A 21,389-nucleotide genomic window follows, 5' to 3' on the forward strand; every position below is an offset into this window, starting at 1 on the left:
ATACTTCAAATCATTTCTGGAATGAGGCAAGGCCCAAAGAAATAAATACTCTAAATTGAGTGAGGTTGGCTGAAGATACCTAGCATTTTATTAACTCTTTACGACTTCTTTATCACGAGATTAGAGTCAGCTATAAAGACATCTAAATAGGTTTTCTGGTTAACACACGGCATGTGGATTAAAGTATAACTTTCAGAGGCAAAGAATCCCAGGAGTGAAACGCCACATTCACTCATTTTTATACCACAGTGGGGCAGGCACAAGACAGGCTCTGTACCTAAAACCAGTTTTATTTCTGTTTCCTAGTATTGGGGGTAACCTGAGGTTGCGTTTTGCTGGTGGATCTATATTTCTCTTCAAGGTTTTTAAAATCTCAGTCACAGGAAAAAAAAAAATACTGTGGTTCCAACATAGGTCTAAAATGTACTTGTGGGCCCCAATGGATGTCAGGCAAAATATAACCTCAGGAAGTGTGCCTGCATAGTTAGAGTAGCTGTTACAATTAAGCACTCATCCTCGTGTCATCCTTTTTAATAACAACAATAGCCGCCAATGTATGTACCAGGCAAAATGTTGAGAGTTTTACTGCCATTATAACTAATAACAACAATCTTTCATGGTAGGTATTATTATCCCAATTTATCACCAAGAAAGTGACAGAGCTGATATTGAAACTCAGGTTTTCCTGGTTCCAAAGCCCAGGCCCTCATAGTTGTCATTCAGATAATGGAATGGCACAGTATTTGTTTGATAAAACTTCTGTACTTCAGTTGCAAACTACTTATTTCTGTTGTTCTTAATAAAATTCCATGATGTACTCGACCAGGCATTTAAATGTTTGTTTCCATTTATACCTTCATTAACATAGTATAATGCAATAATAAGGGAATTCGTTTGTCATTTACATATTGATTTTTTTTTCCCCCTTTAGCCACCAGCTAAATACCTCCTTCCAGAGGTGACGGTGCTTGACTATGGAAAGAAATGTGTGGTCATTGATTTAGATGAAACATTGGTGCACAGTTCATTTAAGGTAAATCAGCATAAAAAACAATCTGTGATCTTTGTGATTTGATCACAATTGTATTAGGAAAGGAAAAAATTAAAAGGATGAAAGCTTGTCATTGTTCGCGTATGACTTCACTCTTCATGAAGAAATCACAACAACAGCTGCTTATTAACCCAGGTGAACATTAACTAAAGTTGTTGAATATTAACATAATTAGTTTGGAGAAGAAAATGCTGGGCTGCCATTATCACTGAGACCTCATTCTTGGGAGGTTTGAGGTTTCCAACACTCTCCCCTGTAGAAATACTTTTCAGGTGGCACAAGGCAATCAATGTCCCAGGGCACTATTTGTGTTTGTCAAGTTAACCAGAGTGCTGTGCGTTTTATTGGGAGAGGCGGGAGAGGCACTGTTGGAAACTGTCAAGCAACCTGCTATCTTGGAGGTTTTCCCAGATCAATTTTTGAAAGATGTCCAACTCTGAAGAAGACTTCAGAGTTAACGGCATCTGAACGGAGTTAGCCATTTATTTTGACCATTTTCATGACAAGAGGTTGCTGGGCTTTTTTTCTAAGCTTCGCAGCTAAATGAGTACCCACCTTCACGACTTCCCTTGTGAAGGGTGTGGAGCTGCAGGGATGATGTCAGATACTCTTCCTTCCTGTTCCCTTCCCTACTCTCTGTCTCTTGGCCAGAAAATAGCAAAAATGGCAAGTTACCAAGGGGCCTCCATGCAGCAATAGCTGTGGCTACACTATTAAGGAATGAGTTAATTAACCATTTTTTGCAGGTAGAATTGTTTAAAAGAGGCAAATGATGAAAAGTTTGGAAATATGGGGTTGGCATGTTGGGAGAAGAAGCAGGTGTTTAGAGTTCTGGTCCTGTTTTCTTTGAATTTCTGGTGATGGAACTGCTTTACTATCACTGGTCAGTTAAACCACTTTCCTCTTTTTACCCCAGCCTGGGACCCCCTCCTTTACTTCCCTGAGAGACATGAAAGGCACCATCCATGATGGGGCATGTGTCTCACACGAACGATAGTCACTCCTTGCAAGTTGTATGGGAAGTGGAAGAGCCATCAACTTTGCCTGAACACCTTTCTGTCAGAAACACCATTCCTGTGCCTACTTGTCACAAACAGAGACCTTCTGATAGGACAAGGCCAGGAGATTGTCTTTGAGTCCTTTGGAGAGTAGAAGAGGGACCACCCTTACCTCTTGCAGTGAGAAATGGCTTTGTTATGGCCACTGGGGCATGCAGGGACCACCTTGTTCTCCTGCATTTGAGGGCCAGGCCCTTCCGGGGTTAGTCCAGGAGATGTGGTGGCCTTCTGTCCCAGCTTAGCCCTGGACAGCACTGGAAGCCTTTTCTCCCTCATGGGCAAGTTGCTCATGACTCTTAAGTCCCTGTGGAGGAATGCCCCTCAGAAGAGCTGGGGCCAGTTGCCATCACAGCATAGAGAACTTACTCCCAGGCAGCCCTGGGAATGTGGGCTACACTGGCCAGACTTTCCAAATTTATGGAGGTTCCTGGCTCCAAAGGCATAGCCTTGGCAGCCCCAGGCTCTAGAGCCTGTTCAGAGGGTATTGATGCCACAGTTGATGTGAACAGCATTTCCTCATTTCCTCCGTCCCCTGTCCTGCCTACACTCACAAGCAGAATATTCTTTATTGTGCGGTTTTTAATGTTTTTGGCATTTCAAGGACCTTTCAGAATCTGAAAGCTGCAAACCCTCTCCCTTCAAAAATGTGCAACACACAGGTTGATGGATCCCAGGTTAAGAACACTCACTCTAGCAGAGACTCCTTTACAGCAACACATGAGAGGAGATTAAGGACAAGTGCTTACGGAAGCAGGGGAATGGTTTTTCTCTTTTAATATACTCTGTGGAATATAGTTTCACAATCTAATGCCATGTAAGAGTCTCTTCCTTAAGTCTTCCCTTGTGTTTTTAGCATGATTCCATATTTTAGTTGTGAAATTATGAAATATTGAACTCATCCTTGGCCTTCCAACCCTGGGAGTAAATATACTATGATCTTAGGCCTCAGATGCTCTGCTGAGTGCTCGGTAATGGTGCTACAGCCTAGTATTTTCCACACTGTTTTCAGTTTACATACTAAAGAGGAGTATTTGTGTGTACAGTGATGGGCTTAAAGGCAGACCCCACTCAATCTGACCATACTGACCAGAGATTCCACACCCCACACCCCTGCCCAGTGGCCAACACACACACCTTCTCCTTTCCTCTATCTCTTTCCTCTTGCCCCAAGGGTTTGCAGGCTACTAACTCTTTTGGGCCTGTTCATTTAAGTAGTTTTCCACTTGATTCATGGAATTCCATTCAGAACTGTGTATAAGTTCGTCATTGAGAACATAGTGACTGTTGGAGAATCATTTTTGATTTTTAAATGTCATTAATGCTGTCAAAGAGTTATTTTAAATATCCAGAAATTTGTGGGTTTGCTGGATATGGTGTCTAGAGGGGACTGGTTCTTCCCCGCCTCTGACCTCAAACCCCAAGGCAGGAGACGGTGCCAGGTCACCAGGCAGAGCCCGAAATCGCTGATTCTCAGGACTGGATAGAGCCGTGGGCACTCATCAGACCCATCACTGTAGCTACGGAAGAGAGGAGAAACAGGTCCAGAGAGGGGAAGAGCCCGCCCAAGACTGTGGCCTGCGGCCTCTGGCCTCTAACTTTACACCACGTCACCATATCCTTGGCACTGCTTTGGGACCACGTGCCAAGCAGCCCATCACAGCCCCCACCTGTGGGTCTGGTTGCAAATTGTTTTCCCACAAGCAGCACTGTCCTCTGGCCAGTAGAACGCTCACCTCCTCCCCCTGGTGGCCAGCAGTGGCTCCCTGCATCCTGGTAGGCCTCTGAGCAAGAGCTGGCATTTCTGATGAGCCCCATTTTCTAGCCAGCGTGTGCCACCCTTTGTGGTTGAGGCCAAGCAGGTGATAAAGAGGTTGGACCAAGATGCTGAAAATATAATGACATTCAGAACAGAAAATAATGTGCTTTCCTGCTTATGCTTATTTTAAGGAACCAAGCCATGCTTCAACATCCTCCCCCTGAACTGTTTTTTCCAATAATCAAAACATTGGTCCAGGCAAGCTTTTTTCTTGCAAAAATTTCCAAATTTACTTTGTTCTTTCAGACATACTAATTATAGTTTCTTTTCTCTCTAGCCTATTAGTAATGCTGATTTTATTGTTCCGGTTGAAATCGATGGAACTATACATCAGGTAAGAAATCAAGGCTAAATCTGAGTTTCAGTTAGGATTTTTTAGTAAATTACATTTACTGTGAACTTTATTTCCACATTCTCATTTCAATAATGTGTCACTGAAAAAGGAAGCATACTTTGTTTAATAAATACAGTGGTTCTCTGCTTTTATTCAGTCAGACTAATTTATTTTATACTGAGTCTATAAAGAAAACTGTAATCCATTCATAAATACTAGATACAGTTGCAAGTTCAAATAGTTTTTTGATTTCATGCAGACTTTCAGAAGTTTTCATATCCCCCTCTGGCCCAGCTTGATGGTCTAATTAACTTCCTCATGTAATTACTTTCGGCTACTCTCCTAGCAGGCAACAGGAAAAGCCACAAATCACCACTTATGGTGGATTCTCGGGAAAAGGTGTCATTTCCAAGGCCAGCTGCTCGAGACTGATCTTGTCACTCCTGGACTGATCTTGTCACTCCTGCATCGTTTTCTCCAGTGACTCTTTAGCAAATACCCAACCCAAAAGAACAAGGGGGAAGGGCATGGATCAGCAGGCGGCTATGAATAAAGATGCTGTAGTCAGTTGGCATGCATCTTGGTTCTTTCTGTGTTTTTTTTTTTCCTTATCTGCATAAAGCTCTTCTGGAAATAGCTTCATTTATGAGCATATTGGAAACATTGTAGGAAAACCAGCCTTAGAGGTTGAAGGAGGGGAACTTTTGTCAGGTTTTTCACAGAGGTGATCTAACCATCTTCTTTGTCAACTCCAAGGTCTTAAAGGGAGAATATCTGGCCTGATATCCCAGGAAGGAAATCTTTCTTGGTACTTGAGCCACAACAGGATGTCTTTCCTTAGTGATGTCAGTCGTCTCTTTGGTTCTTGAGTGTAGGGTGTCAGAACTAGTGAGGCCTTGGAAATCAGCTGGTCCAGCCACCTCATCGTCCAGATGGGGAAACTGAGGCTTATCCAGGGCAAGGGTTGGTTTAAGGTCACACAATGGAAAGAAGAAAATTGAAAATTTCAGTCTCCTGCCTCTTTTCCTGTTACTCCAGTCCCTTCCTTCCCCTCTCCTTGCTTTCTTGCCTGTTCTCCAGCAGGTCCTGCCATGAAACAGTCCCTGGGAAAGGCACCTTTATCCCTAGTGTCTCCATACTTCATACTTCATGCTTTTAAAAGCCGTGATGGAACCAAAACAGCAGGCACTTGGGCATTTAACAGTTGCAAAAGCATCAGCTGAATTAACTCCGCATCTGAGAAGCAATTAAGGCTTCTGCATTTATTGTCTTGGCTTGTGTTACAAAGTGCTCACCATGAGACAAAGGAGAGGCTGCCCGGTGGCATGGCCGAATTAGGAGAGAAATTAATCCTTCATACCACGTGACTATGAGCATGACCAGCCTGCTGCTGCCAGCCCTTTTTTGCAGGAGCCACCCCAGCTCCCCCAACCTCGTTCTTGACTGTGTCATGATATCCCCGGGTCCCAGGGCTGGGGTCAGAAACTCTCTCCTGAGGGAATGAAGCCACGAATACCAAGAGCACGAGGAACAAGGCCCTGGCGAAGGCCGTGGCCTCGTTCAAGTAATCCAGGATAGGCTGTGCAGGTCCCAATGGGCCTATTCTTGGTTACTTGCACGGGGACGCGGGCCTGGACGCCGGCATCCGGGCCCAGGACCCTCCTCTCTGCCAGAGGCACCAACTCCAGAGTTCCCAAATCAGTCTCCTGCCCTTTGCATGTAGCAACACTTACTTTCCAAGCACTACTCCCAGGGAGACTAAGGACCACAGGCTGCACCGAGGAGTCCCGTGGGCAAAGTGGGGCCTGCAGCTGCTGCTGTCTGCCCCCGCCCCAGCCTCCCAGCCCCTCAGCTGTGTGGGCACCCCTAGGCCAGCCCCTCTTCAGCCACAGACCCATGCCCGTGCTCTTTCAGTCGGCCCTGAGTTCCCCACTGAGTCCTGGTCCTCTTGAACACCTGCTTCTGGCACCTTGAGAATGACCTGGTTCTGTGTAGAGTCCTCTGCCAGCACCTGTCCTTCTTGTGATGCAGAGCCCCGTCACCCCTCTGTATTCCTGCAGTCTGTCTGACCTGCTCCACCTGCCATTCAAGGCCCTAGCGCCCCCTTCCCCCCCACACTTCCTCTTCAGCCATTTCCTCTCCCAGCCCTGCCTCCCCACTCCCACCCCTGCCTCTGATGGGCTGGGCACCCAGGCTCAGCATTCTCTAGCACCTCCAATGTTTGCAGGCCTGCAGGCCTCGGGCTCATACTATTTCCTCTGCATGCAAGCTCACTTCTCATCCTTATCCGCCTGATGAACTCCTATTTATCCTTCAAGGTCCAGGCCAAATGTTACTTTCTGTGATTCCCTCCCCTTGAGAGGGGAGTTAATTTGTCCTTAATTTATCCTTCTACTATGACTTCCATTATACTGAGTTTATTTTTATATGTTTTTGCATATGTCTGTTTTAGACTGTGAGCTCTTCAAGGGCAAGGCCTGTGTTTGATTCGTCTTTGTAACTGCATCAGGCTGAGCACTGAGCTGGGGCTCAGTAAAGATGTTGAATTGAATTTTAAAGAGTTTGATTTATTTTAATGAAGTGACTAATTTCAAATGGGATTTGTTCAAGTTTGAATCAGTTCCTCCCTTCTCCCACTTCCTCTGTCTTCTCTCCTCAGCTTTGCCTTCTCTCCCATCTCCCTTGTTTCCTCAGATTCGTTCAAGCTGCCTCGTCAGGAGCCCACATGTGGGCTGTAGCCTGGCCTCCTTACAGCGCCCCCCGCTTGGCCTGGCCTCGCCAAAAGGGTGCACAGAGCCCAGCCATTCTAAAAAAGGCTGCTTTTTGCCCCACTCTGCTCAGAGGCCCCTCCTGAGGGCTTCCTTGTGGAGCCCAGGAGTAGAATGGTTTCGTATCTCCTGAAGTGTCTGTTTCTGTACCAAGCCCAAGCAGAGTAACCTTCATGGTATCAAGTAGACGGCATCCGAAGCTGACAAGGAAGGCCCTTCCTGCAGCTTTGCTGAACTTGTGCTTCCACCCCAGGCCTTCCTAGTGAGGGAGGTGTTCCATCCAGAATAGAAGGTGGCAGCTGGAGCAATCCCAGGCCTGCTGGGCAGTAGGCCAGGCCTGGACCTCCCAAAGGACAACACCCAGACCGGGGCCTGTACCCACATAGGCCCTAACCCTCAGCAGGTGCCAAGAAACACATGTGAAATGAATGCGTCATTTCACACAGATACAGTACAATCCTTCCATTCGCTGGTTCTGAAAATTCTCAAGACCCTGATGCCATGGTCAGCTTCCCTTTCTCCTTCAGGAGGGATATCTGCACCGAACTCAGACCTGGACCCCGTCTGAGGAGTGTTGCATCTGACTGTATAGCCCCTCACATGGTCTGGGCCTCTGCATGCCAAACATAAACCAGGGGTGGGAGGCAGGAGCCTTTGTAGCATTTCTTCCCACAGTGGGCATTTGGGCCCTGGGCCGTCCCCAGCAACTGCCATGACTGACCAGCCTACTGTTCCTTCCTTTGCAGGTGTACGTGCTGAAGCGGCCACATGTGGACGAGTTCCTCCAGAGGATGGGGCAGCTCTTTGAGTGTGTGCTCTTTACTGCCAGCTTGGCCAAGGTGAGTCCTGCTTCCCAGCCCCAAACTCCCAGCCTGGCACTCCCAGCCCCTCTACCCCACCCCCAACCTGTCATGCAGCCCTTTATTTTGGTGGGGGAAGCTATTTCTATGGTGACAGGTTCCCACTCCAGATGGGATGGATGCAGGCCATGTGCACAGTGCCAGCCTGAGAGGCTTTTGGGTTACCATGGTGACAGGGAGCACTTAGAACAAATGCTCCATGAAATTACTGTGTGCAGCTACCTGAAGCTGGTTGTCCACACACCAGGAAATCACAGACCTGTCCAGCATAACTGAGAAAGAGTGGCGCACCGTGTTGACTAGCAACCAAATGCTAGAGGTCCCTGTGTCCTTGGGTTTAGCTTACACAGGTCTGACGGACAGACAAGTGAGAGATGAGTGTGAAAAGTTCACCCATATGCATGGGCTGAACGAGAGGTCTTACTGCCCTGATGTGCCATGTAATCTCACGCAAATTACTGCACTTCTCTTACCTCAGTTTTTTCTTCTATAAACTGGGGCTAATTCCATCCACTTTGTGGGTGGATCAAATGAAATAATGATTGTAAAGGGCTTAGCACAGTGCCTGATTCATATTCAGCAAGTGTTCATTGAGCACTTGCTGGGTTCCACATACTGTGCTGGGCACTGTCACTTGGTAAGTACTCCTGATGTCCACTGTTTAGTATCGTAATTATTAATGGCAGTAAAATCATGCAGACATGTTTTGGTCCTAAAGCTTGGTAGGAATCTCTGACCCAGCCTCTGCACTGGCTCTGACCACATAGAGTGGTTTCTTTGTCCTCACCACTGTTTAAGGAAACTAGCAGGTTCCCAGGACCCCAGTATGGCTTAGTGGCCCCCTTCACAGTGTGGTGGGGTGCCTGTGCTGTGTACAGGGCACGCAGGGCAGCCCCTTGCTCCTCCCAGGAGGTCCTTGCCCTGACCATCTCCCAAACTCTGACTGATGGGGCCAATGCCATCCATTTGTTGGTGACACTGCTGGCATCTCCCTGGGCACCTCAAGGACCCTGAGTGGCTCCAAAGATGAGTTTTGTGGGGCCCAGGTTAATCATCTGTCTGACTCCAGGAAATCACACAGCAGCTCCTCCCCTACATCCTGCCTCTGGATGGTTCCCTGGTGCCCACACTCCCTTCTCTTCCTTTGCATGTTCCCACTGCTTTGCTGGCCTGGGCATTCCTGGTTAGGACCCTGTCTCTGTAGTAACCGAGGTGAGAGAGAGCTCCACCTGCATGAAATTCTGCCAGTGGCCTCAGAGCATGAGCCAGTAGAGAGGGAATACGAATCCTGGCTTTATTTTTGCATGCCAAAAAGATAACAAGTCCTCAGGAAAAACATCGTCTTCCCCAATGGGTAATCTTTCAGATGAGTGGTGCCAATACTAACTGTATCTGTAGCTTTGATGGCTCTTCTCACAGTGCTCTGGGGTGCTGAGGAAACTGAAGTAATAACCAAAGAAATAACAAATAGGAAGATTGCACCAGTGGAGGTGGACTAAGAGTTGTTTTTTCTTTGGCAAAATTGAAAACACTCTTCCTTGGCATTGTGCCAGCATTTGCTTAAACATCCTTGTTCAGTTTCTCTTCCTGGACTGTTCCCACCTGCCCCTCCATCTGTCTCTCCAACCCTTCTCTCGCTGCTACTCTAGCCTAGCTGAGGTGAATCAGCTCCCGAGTGCAGTCTTCCACCCTCTCTCCTCCCTGATATACAAGTTCTGCTGAAAGATAGTCACTGACCCAGTCCTTGGCTCTGGGCTCAGCTCCCAGCCAATAGCACTGGGCCGTGGATCTCCTTGCCTACCACCTGCCACCCTGCAGGAACCTCAGCTGACTGTCAGAGCCTTTCAATATCTGCTTCTTTGTCATACATTCCTTCGTTCTCCCAGCAAATATTTACTTAGGACCTACTATGTATCAGGCATGGTACTAGGTACTAGGGATATAGCAGAGGAGAGAAGAGACAAAGTCCCTGCCCTCGTGAAGCTTACATTCATCATGTTCACCTCTGAGGCCTGGAGGCCCCAGACTCAGACACTTTCTTGAAAGATGGGTGCTACCACCAGTGTTAACAATTATGAGAAAATGAATTCTTTTTCCATCTAGAGTCAGCCCTCTACAATCCTCCCATGGGGCCCTTAGCTAGCCTCATCAGCAGAAAACGGTGGTGCCTCGTGCTGTCACCCCACTTGGAAATACAGTAGGAATACAGCTGCTCCTGCATTCCTTCAGGAAGTCCTTGGAGACGGAGGACTTTCCGCTGGAATCATGGCCGCAGCTCGTAGCCCTGTAGCCCGTCCTGCAGCTGTGCTGGCACTTGCCCTGCCCTCAGAGCTGCAGTGCATTCCACTGCTGGCCCTGCCAGCACCACCAGCCCCGGGTGCTCTCTGCCCCCTGGCAGATCACTGGGCCCCTGGTGATGCCTGCTGTGCCCTTCACCTTGGCCATGGTACAGAGGCCTGGCCTTGCATCTGGCTTGGAATTGGCACTGCTGCCGCCAGGCACAGCCTCTCAATACAGCCCACTCTTTCAGTTATCTTCATTTATAAGGATTTTTTCCCAGGAACATCTTCATTTCTTTATCCAGTTCTGCCTGCTTTGGGGAATATTCCCCAGGCCATGAGAGAGAGCCAAGCAGGATGGACCCCAACTATGAGCTGGGCTCAAACTCCCAAGCTCCTGGCACCAAGTCCGTGAGAGTGGGTGGCAAGGCACCATCCCGTGACAGCTGGGGCGGTTTTGGCCGGACTAACCAGAAGACCTCTAGGGGACAGTGTGGGCTCATGCCCCACCAGACAAATTCGAGTCCGCTCATGCATTCAGTGATGAAATTAATATTTCCTGAGCCCCTGCTGTGAGGTAGGCACTCTGTGAGGTGCTGGAGCTATAGTGGTGAACAGGATAGGCAAGGCCTGGCCTTGACAGAGGAAATAAAACAATCCCACATGGTGCTAAGCTCTGGAAAGGAAGCTACTGTGAGGCAGTAAAGTAGCCAGAAAGGAGGATGGAGGCGGACTCCAGATAGGCAGGAATGGGAGCCAAGACCTGGAAAACAAGAAGACAGGAAATGTTCATGCAGAGAGCTGGGGAGAGAATGTTCTATGCAGGTTCTGACCATGTTCAAAGCCAGCATGGCTCCAGGGGTTCAAGATGGCAGAGACGTTCCGCTGTGGTGGTACAGAACATGGCAGTGAGGAATGCCGGCCTTACGCCAAGTGCAGCAGGTAGACAGCGGAGAGTTTTAAGCAGGGGAGTGACGTGATTAAATGTGTGTTTTGCAGTGGCCACTCTTGACAGCTTTGAGATAAATGGTCTGGGAAGGAGGCTTAATGGGAAAAGGGAACCTCCTTAGGAGGTTCATGCAGCCATCCCAGGCCTAGACCAAGGGCTGCAGCAATATAAATAGAGAGATGTGGGTGGATTCAGGGTATTTTGGGAAATGAAACTGACAAGAACTACTGATGGATTGGATGTGAGAGAGTGCGGTCTTATATACACAGAGAGGAAAATAACCAGGATCCGATAACACATCCAATTATTAAATCCCTTTATAAAAAGTAATCTGGATCTTGCTGCAGTAGGTTGGGGTCTCTGGGCTCTTTCAGGCACGCAGCCTTCACTGTGGCACCTTCTTTCCAGTATGCAGACCCTGTGGCTGACCTCCTAGACCGCTGGGGTGTGTTCCGGGCCCGGCTCTTCAGAGAGTCATGTGTTTTTCACCGTGGGAACTACGTGAAGGACCTGAGTCGCCTTGGACGGGAGCTGAGCAAAGTGATCATCGTCGACAATTCTCCTGCCTCGTACATCTTCCACCCTGAAAATGCAGTAAGTGGCCCCAAAGAAAGAGAAATGCGGGGCTCCATCCGAGCATTGTCTTGCCAGGCAAGCACCACTTTTGAGCACCTACAGAAGAAGGTCTCTGGGCCATTGCCTTGGTGAAATCCTAACTCTGCCACTTAGCAGTTGCATGTCACGAACCACGTTATTTAACCTCAGTGAGCCTCTGTTGTGTCATCTATCAAATGGGAATTATAGGAATGTAAATCTCATAGGATTGTTGGAGGATTCAGGGTAGCAATACACAAAAAGCACTTAGAAAAGTGCTTGAGACTGGTAAGTGCTCAGTAAGCCTGTACCTTCTTCTTAGCTTTCTTAGCATTGTTATTGAGAAAGGCTCTGCTGGTCATTAACCTCCTGGAGCTGGCTGCTGCCCAGGACTTCATGAACCCTGTAGACTCAGGAAGCCTGAGTGACCTCCTCAACAGAAGTATTTCTTAAACAAGAATGAATAAAACACTTCAATAACGTCTTCAGATAAGGCTGCCAAGCTTTGCCACCTCATGATGATGTCTAAAAAGCACACATTAGGAACCTTTCCTACATAAAGCTCCCTGGAGCATGACAGCTTTCAGTGCCTACTCACCGAGTGCAGCGCAACTCTCAGGGCAAGAGGGCCGTGACCTCCCTCCTTCTGCCTGACATTTCCAGGGAAAGAGAGACTAGCCAGGCCTGCTGGTGACTGCTGAGCCCGCACTGCTGGTGACTGCTGAGCCCGCAGCAGTAGCCATCACACCAGGCCCTCAGCTCAGGCAGGTTTCTCTGGAGAGGAAGCGTCCTCTCAGCACAGGCATCTCAGACTCAACGAAAGCCTACGAAAGTCCTTTCCTTGAGTTCAGAATGCTGTAGCTTCGCTTGTGACAACAACAACAAAAAAGAATTCAAACAATTCAGTTGGCTAGTGTTGTAATCATTATTTGAATAAACACTCAAAATGTATCATATGTAAACATGTTCATTTTACTGAGTAAATCAAATTCGGACATGATGCATCTGGTAATGTGTCTCTAACAGATAAGGATTACTTTTTAACATAATCACAATTCTATGATCACATCTAACAAAACTAACAGTTTCTTACATTGTTTCATATCCAGCCTGGGTTCATATCATCCCTGTCATCTCAAAATGTTTTCTTACATTTGCACTGTTTGAATCAGGATCCAAACAAGGTCCATGCATTGCTTTGGTTAAAATGGCTCTTAATTCTTTCGTAGTCTTAACGCTTTTCCTTTTCCTCCTCTTTTCTCTTTTATGCCATTTATTTGTTGAAAAAACCCTGGTTATTTGTCTCACAGAAATTTTGTACATTCTAGATTTGTCTTGTTGCTGCCTTGTGGTGGTGTTTAATATGTTTCTCTAGCCACCCTACATCCTTTAAACAAGTAATTAGAGCTCTACTACTTGATTAGATTCAAGTTTAATTTTTTTTTTCAAGACTAATGAATTTTTTATAGTTCTAATGCAATCCATTTATTATTCTTTCGGATGCTCAAATTTTCACCTTTTGCCAGTGGAGACCCCTTCAAATAACAATAGTCTTTGATCGAGGAGCTTTGCCACCTCAAAGGTTGAGTATTCCTTACCCAAAATGCTTGGGACCAGAAGTGTTTTGGATTTGGGTTATTTTTAGGATTTGGGAATATGTGTATACACATAATGAGATATCTTGGGGATGGAACCCAAGTCTAAACACAAAATTCATTTATGTTTCGTGTACAACTTATACACATAGGCTGAAGGTAATTCTGTACAATATTTTTAATAATTTGATGGATGCTGAATAAATTGTATGTTGTTCACCTACATTTTGACTGCAACCACTCACATGAGATTGGGTGTGGAATTTTCCACTGTGGTGTCATGTTGGCAGTCAAAAAGTTTTAGATTTGGCGTATTTCAGAGTTCAGAGGTGCAGATTAGGGATGCTCAACATGTAGCTTCCTTGCTCCCTGGTCAACAAAATGTTCCAGGCTCATCTTAAATATTTCTCACCTCAGCCCTGGAATCAGCCATTTTTCTGTGGAGCCTGGTTCCCCTTAGTGGAAATGGTATTTAGAGACCACAATTTGGGTGGACTTTCATTACTACTGGGATGTCCTTTACTCCTAGCCCATACTACAGGTCAGAGCTAAAAGTTACATATTTTTAGAAAGAAAACTAAATCATCAATTCATATTGGTGTTTCCAATTCAACATTAAGGTAACAGTTTTTATTTACTTCTTTGTTTTTGTATTTATTTCTCTTTATCTTATGCTAAAACTCTTGATTCTTAAAGATATTAACATAATTACATATTTGATTTATTCTATAATATATGTTTAATAATTTCAAAATAGAACTACTCATATTATCATTAATAACAAGACAACTGAATGCAGTTTAAAGTTCTTTAGAGAGATGTACAGTCAGAACACCATGTTTTTAAATCGCTTGAAATAATTCTCTGGTTGTGTCACCAACTTTATTCTGAAGCTATATTTATATTTATTCTGAATCTATACCCTTAGGTTCATTTTTTTATTGCTTTATTTCTTAATGGTTTAATTTTATTTTAATTATACGACACATTCACACAGTTCCAACATCAAAACTATCCATAAGGGTAGATTTAGAGAAGTCTGTGTTCTTTTCTGCCCTCTCCCCATTCCCTAGGGTAGTTATATTTTTACTAATCCTTACATTAATTAATTTTCAAAATTATATGATTTATGTTCTAAGCTGTTTTTAGATTTATAAAAGGGCCAAAATGTTACTTTTAAACTTTTTTGTTCTCAAATTTCTTTTTAAATGTCTTTGCACCCCTGGCTGCCACCTGTTACCACCCTTCTGCCTAAGACTACGGAGAAATCCTGTCTGTGCCTATGGCTTCAGAATGTCCTGAAATTTTGCACTTCTACTTTTAACTGCTCACTACTAAGCACAGGAGGAAATTTACCACTTCTCTTTGCCATGCAACATAGCACAGTGACCTGCATGTCAGCTCCCTAGTGTCAGTGGTTGGCATGTAACCACTGGCCCTGAGGTGCAAGGAGCTAATTTGGTGCACTAGAAAGAGCTCTTTGAAATTAGCAAGTAACAAGGCTAGTTCACATATATTCTGCGCCCTGGCCACCTTTTCTGTGGCAGGAAAACAAAACAGGCAAATGCACACAAACTGGTTACACTTAATTTTGCCTCCCTGAGACATCTCTCGAAACACATAGCTTTGGATTGGCCTCGGTAGGGACAGGGGAACAAACAAAATAATGATGGTGAGACAGTGATAATCACTAGATCCCTGTCCTCCTCACCAAAGAAACTGTTAGAAATGCGGGGACCCAGTCCCTGCATTAGAACTGTTAGAAATGCAGGTTAGGAAATGGCCCCAGCCCTGGATGCAGTCCCACTGCCTCCCTCGTGCGCTGTCTTCCAGGTGCCTGTGCAGTCCTGGTTTGATGACATGACGGACACAGAGCTGCTGGACCTCATCCCCTTCTTTGAGGGCCTGAGCCGGGAGGACGACGTGTACAGCATGCTGCACAGACTCTGCAATAGGTAGCCCTGGCCTGGGCCCGCATCGCGCCTGTGCACTCTGGAACTTCTGGCCTCCGGGGACCTGCCCTCCCTCAGCTCCCCGGGAGCCGAACGTGAGGATTCTCCGCGCTCCAGGCCACAGGGTGATTGTGGCCATGCCTACCTGTTTTGTTTTTTAGAAACAAATAACTATTTTAAAAAGAACTCTTTTAACAAATTTCATAAAGGGACATGCATTTTACTGGATTTGCTTTTCTTAAAACATACCAAAAAGAAAAAAATGAAAAAAAAAAAAGCTTGATATCTATCAGACTTCCTTCCAGCTGTCCTCCCCTACAAGCAGACCAACTGTCCCCTTCTATTCCAGCTCGGAGCAGCTGACCCAACTCAGAATCTCTTTCCTACAGGATGAAGTGCCTTTTGAATGTTATTTTAAGCTGAGAGTTAATTTTTCTACATATTTCCAGACATCTTTTAGTCTTTTATTGTCTTAGATACTCTAAGATGAACACGACAATTTTCTAGAACCTGGTAGCGTGTGTGTGTGTGGTGGGGGGTTGGTAAGGGAGTGAGTCATAGGAGCCTGTCTCCCAACAGGTGGGACTTTGCTCTGACCACCTGTGGCATGCTGCAGGGTCAGGCTCCTGATAGGAGTGTTTTGTGATTATGTCATTGTCTCCATGCGTTTCTGACCCAGTTTGGAATGTATCGGCAATTGTGTGGCTCAACACTTTAGGAAACAATAGATTCTTTTATATTATTTCAGATGGTGACAAATTTGTCTTGAGGTCACATTTTCCCCTTGAAAAGTGACATCGTGTCACTTCTCTCTCACACTACTGCCATACTTCTGTTTTTTGTTGTTTTTGGTAGAGCAGTTATAAGAAACCCTAAAACCCTTGGATATATTTTTAAAAATCTGTTTATTGAGTTTTAAATTTTTCCTTTCCAAAAGCCGGATACACATGGAGTTGTTTGGGAGTTTTCTTTGCTGCTACCGCGCTGCCACCAAATGGAATTGACCAGCGGCTATTACACTGTTCTTTGCCACTGTGCCTATGATCAGAATATGCTCACTGCTAAGCTACAAACTTGGACAGGGTCAGAAACATAGGTGTCCCACCCCATTGCAGACTGCACCAACTGCATCCCTTCCCTGGCACTGGCCACTGAAGTGTACAAAGGCAAAAGAGCCAAAGCACCACACAGGAGTGGCATTAATGTTAAGCTGTCGACATCAGATCCTGCTTGACAAGCTGATGGAGTGTTCTCTCTTGAGAACATGTGGCCTCAACCAGCCACCAAACTGATACGGCCCAGGTCCATCTCTTGGTCTTCTCCTTTGAAGCACAGTCTGTTTCTGAGCCAAGGGTTGGGGAAGCCTGTCTAGATGTGGGACTCCTTGCCCCAAACCAGCAAGAGGAGGGGCTCCCTCCTCTGAGCCTGGGCTCTCTTTGCAGCCTTTCCCAGTTTGGTGTTTAAGCAGTGCCATGTTCCTTGTTTGACAACAAGACAGTCTGTAAAGTATTGCTCTTCAAAATAATTTAAAAGAACCCTTTTGTGTTGGCACCATTGCCTTAGTCCTCTGTGGGTTGGTCCTCAGCCAGAGTTCTGGTGGGAGCGACTGGCACTTAACAAGCCTGGAGATTGGGGGGGTCAGAGGAAAATTTCTTATTTTTGCTTTCATTCACAAAGTAATGAAACCAGCTGCCAATCACATCCTCCCAGCAGCACTTCGGTCTGTGGACTGCTGTGCATTCAGAAGGGGAGTAAGTATTCAGGGGGTAACCAGGTTTCCCAACATTCTGAGTGTTCTGAACCCAGTAATCCCCATGCCAATGAAAATAGTAACAGCCCCTTGCTAGGTGTTACCACAGATAATGACAATTACATGGTAGATCTGCACATGCCACAAACCTTTATTTGGAAAACCAGTCATTAAATGAACCCGCTGCCTTAAATGTCTTGAATGTTGCAGTCAAGTGTCTGTCGTGCTGATATCCACATAGAACCAGGCCCTGATGACAGCCTTAGACCCTGACCCGTTCCCCCTTCTTTGTTGGCATCACAGGGCCTTAGTCGGAAGAGGGGGCAGAGAGGATTGTAATTCCAAAATATTTCAGGGGAAATGAATCTGGGAATAGTGCTCCACTTCTGACAGATGGAGTGAAGACACTTGGCAGGCTTGAGCCAGACACTTCACCTAGTAGTTCCTGAAACTGTGAGCACCAGTGCACTAATCCAGTGTGGGGCTGTTGGGGACAGAGCCCAGTTCCTGCCACCACAGACACAGAATGTCTTGGGAGGGCCAGGAAAGCCCTCTGAGGGTTCTGGAATCTGTGCACCTTATTTGACTACACTCCAAAATTCCGTTTTTATTTTAACCCTTGAATCTGCTCTATGTACATAATCAAAATATATCTATATATATTTTTAATCATCTACATGTAAATGAAGCAATAGAATTCTAACATAAGGCCAAGAAATGAGGTGAATGTTTGGGGTTTATGTTTTTTAAGGTAAATACGGGTATTGTTTTTAATTATTACCTTTTATTAAATTGTGGGCTTTAAAACCTAATGAAACCCTGTTAGCTACTTCTCTGTGCCATATACTTTCCATGTTACCAAAATACCCCCAACTCTTTAGCCAAAAGAGAGGTCTGACCTCCTGAGTTTCCTTGGTCCTTTCTGTACCAGGTTAAAATGTAGTCTGCTGGACAAGTATTTTTTACATTAAGGTCTGGGGCAGGATGCCTTGGGTTTGTGGACTCCAGCCCACTGTGATGTTGTGACTTCTCTGGCCAGGCCTGAGTGGAGGCGCCCAGGCCCTCCTGATGTCCTTAATGCTCTGTCTTCCACTTGCTTTGGAATCTTACGTGTTGGTCTGTGGTTTCACGCCTTAGCTGTTTGTAAACAATGCATTTGTATACTAAAAAGGGACACTGCCTGTCACAGTTGATGGTTGGTGGGGGGAAGCTCCTTTGATATGGTGCAATTTTGATGAGATGACTTTGGGGACGTGAGGATGCCCTAATGGCACTGACTTGTCATGGTTGCAGCATTTGAATTTTTGGTGTAAAAAAGAAATCTGTAAGTCTATGTATAACCTGGCAACATTTTACAACCCTGTATTTTTAAAAATGCTTTCTATTAAAACCCAGAACCACACAGCCCTATGGTCAAACACTCCTGACGTTTGTGCCTCTGCTTTTAAAGGTGCTGTGCTGGACAGCTGGCATGCCAGGGTTCAAGAGGAGTGGATGGCTTGAAGTACTTGCGGTTACCTGTGCAGAATTGGCTGGCTGCCTCTGTTCCTATTTTACTGTAAATTTGATTGTGTCTGTTCCTGTTCCATTCTCCCAGGAGCTTCTCTGCAGACTGACACCCCCCAGGTAGTGGAGATGCTGGCGTCTGGGTAGTCATGGATTTCTGTTGGACATTTGAATGTGATAAACAATCCAGCATTACTTGGGAAATGCTACATGTGGAATGTGCACGTTTCCAGGGGCAAGTATTTGTCAATCAAGAGGTTTGCAATGATTTTCTTCCTGCCAAAAATAAACATGCGAAACTGCACTCTCTTGTGGATGGACTGCTTCTCTAGCCCCCTCACGCCAGCACCTTGGGTCTCCTGGGGTCCCCACTTCTGGGGAGCACGGGTGGGTGGGAGTGGGGCTGCAGGACCCCAGAAGCCACAGACCTTGACCCCAGAAGGAGCTAGAAAATTATCCTGCCCAAATTGCCTGTCCCCTAAAACGTAACAACTCTTTAGCCCTCTGGCTTCCTCTCCCCAGACAGAAGCAGTATGGCTCACTGTACCCCCAAGGATTCCAGCCCTACCAACAGGCTTAAAAGTGCAGCCTGAGAGAACCAGAGCCCCCGACTCCACCCCATAAGAGCCACGGGCATTGTGCGTGGTGCCTCAACCCCTGCCCATACCCATGGGTACACTGGCTGAGATGCTGTGATTACCAGATGAAGCATGGCATGGAATCGGAAAAAGAGTAAGGATGGAGCAGACAAGTTTGCTCACAGAGACATTTTGTCAGCATTGCCCCCAGCCTAGCCCTTTCCATGAAGATGAGGGAGACAACAAGTCCTCTTCTGCTAGGGACTCCTGGCAAGGACTTGGACACAGCCTTACTACTCTCAGCACTCAGTTTCTTCATAACGATACCTAATTCAGATAACAAAGAACACCAGCATCAACAATCTGATCAGATAGGTCTTATCCCCATTTTGCGGATGAGAAAACTTGAGGCCAGTGAGACAAAGCTCTGTAGTGTCTGCTCTATCATAAGATACAAGGTTCTGCCAGGCATGTTTATTCATCCCAAACAACTCAGCCCAGGAGACCTAATATTTACCCAAATGCCCCACAGCTAGTCAGTGCTGTGCCCCTAGGTTCCTTCTCTTCATAATGAAGCAGCTGGCCAGCCAGTCACTACAGCTTCCTCCACTGGTTCTGACTCCTAGGCTGAGTCCACGCTGTTCCGTAGCCCTCTCCTTCCTTCCTTTCACCCTCTCTTGTATCAACTGCATACCCCCGACTGTCTCCCACCTTTGCACAGAAGCAAACAGATAAATGGCTGAGAACTATGGCAGCCCTGAGGCCGAAGCATCCTCAGGAGTGTCCACTGATCCCCTAAATAGTGGGAAGGAAACACAGGTCATCAAGTGGGCACTTGGTTGGGACTTGGACATACTGAGATTTCCCCTCCCGATGTTTTCTGATTTGAGCACAAATCGTCTCTCTGTATTACAGGACCAAGGAATGGGCAGGAAGCCCGGGAGGGTGGGAAGGAATGGCTGGGAAAAGCCAGCCTGGGACCGATGGCACATTAGCTGACAGTCCGTGGAACTCATGGATATGGTGTGCATTGGGCTTGTGGCAGTCCCTGGAGTAACCTGGGCTGCTTGCATGGTAAGTCCCCTGTGCCAGGGCCATCAGCCTGACCTCTGAGAACTGACTGGACCCCCTCAGGCCGTGAGGAGGACATGGCCCCAGAACTTTCTACCCCAGACCTCTATTACAGCACCGTTTCCTGGCTCAGCGACTCTCAGCTCTGGCCGCACGTTCTCAAAAATACAAACCCCTGAAGTCCACCCCAGACCATTCAAATTCGTATCTCTGAGGGTGGGGACCTGCATCATGTTTTTAAGTGCCCCAGATGACTGGAAAGCGCAGCCAGGGCTGAGAACCCTTGCTCTGCCTCGCTGTGGAGGAAAGGCAAGTCCCCTGAAACTTCCAGGCCTGGTGCCCGGGAAAGGAGCTACGGGTATGGCTTTGGAGAAGATCACACGCGTTGCTTTACCCGAAAGATCAGACATACGGTTCAATGGTAAAAATTCAAGGAATCCAGAAAAGTATGGAGAAAACCCCACCTGGGCACTAGGAGCCTTTCCAAGGCAGGGGTGAGGTTGCAGGGTGAGGAGGGGGACCTGACAAGAGCCCCGCGTGGCTGGCAGTGGCTGCTTTCCCATGGAGGTGGGGGGCAGAGCGGATCCCCCACTGCACATTGAAGCCCAGGGTCACACTGCCCACTGGGAACCGAACCCAGCCTGGCGCCACCACCCCCAACGGGGGTGGGAGTCTGTCCTGCCCCACGCTGTGCCCCGATGGGTGGGTGTGCTACAGGGCGGGCCACACACCCCCTGCCACAGTGGGCAAGGCAGTGACACCGCCTCTTTGCGGGGGCCTAGGGTTGGTCTTTGGTCTTTCCTCCCTCCCTGCAGTTCCCACAGGCACCCTAGTGGCTGTGTCACTGTTCTTCCTGTGGCCTGAAGCCCAGAGAGGGACCACCAGATGTGGGGGCCCATGCAGGCCCAGGGCTGCTCCCCTCCAGGAAGAGAGGCCAGGGTGTCTCCGGGCAGTGGGCTCCAGGACCTGAGTCAGCAATTCCCGCTGCCTATCCCTGCCGGCACTGCAGGGCCCAGACTCCTCTAAAGAGGCAAAGTTCTGCACCTGCCTGGGAGGGACTCACGGGAGCCCAAGCCCAGGGGAGCTGGAGGGGCGGGGTCCACTTGGGGCCACTCCTCAGCCTGGGTCAATATTGACAGGGAGCCGGGCTGGGCCGTGGGAGATAAGCCTGGCAGGAACAATGTAGCACCTGAAGCCCTGGGAATCTGCCAGGTAGGGGCAGACGGCG

At 47.1% G+C, this 21,389-nt stretch overlaps 1 protein-coding gene across 2 annotated transcripts in view; it reads left to right on the forward strand.

The window, feature by feature from the left end:
• The window catches only part of CTDSPL (CTD (carboxy-terminal domain, RNA polymerase II, polypeptide A) small phosphatase-like), a 114,766-nt gene extending 95,950 nt beyond the window's left edge, over positions 1 to 18,816 (forward strand). For both annotated transcript variants that reach the window (XM_012638406.1, XM_012638415.1), the window contains 5 exons: positions 932 to 1,033; positions 4,203 to 4,259; positions 7,774 to 7,866; positions 11,524 to 11,709; positions 15,138 to 18,816. In XM_012638406.1, coding sequence (XP_012493860.1) covers positions 932 to 1,033; positions 4,203 to 4,259; positions 7,774 to 7,866; positions 11,524 to 11,709; positions 15,138 to 15,263 — 564 coding nt within the window. In that variant the 3' untranslated portion in view covers positions 15,264 to 18,816. The remainder of the gene's footprint in view (positions 1 to 931; positions 1,034 to 4,202; positions 4,260 to 7,773; positions 7,867 to 11,523; positions 11,710 to 15,137) is intronic.
• The last annotated feature ends 2,573 nt before the right edge of the window (positions 18,817 to 21,389 follow it).

This window comes from Propithecus coquereli, unplaced genomic scaffold, assembly GCF_000956105.1.
Source record: "Propithecus coquereli isolate 6110/MARCELLA unplaced genomic scaffold, Pcoq_1.0 Scaffold1, whole genome shotgun sequence".
Lineage (NCBI taxonomy): Eukaryota > Metazoa > Chordata > Mammalia > Primates > Indriidae > Propithecus > Propithecus coquereli.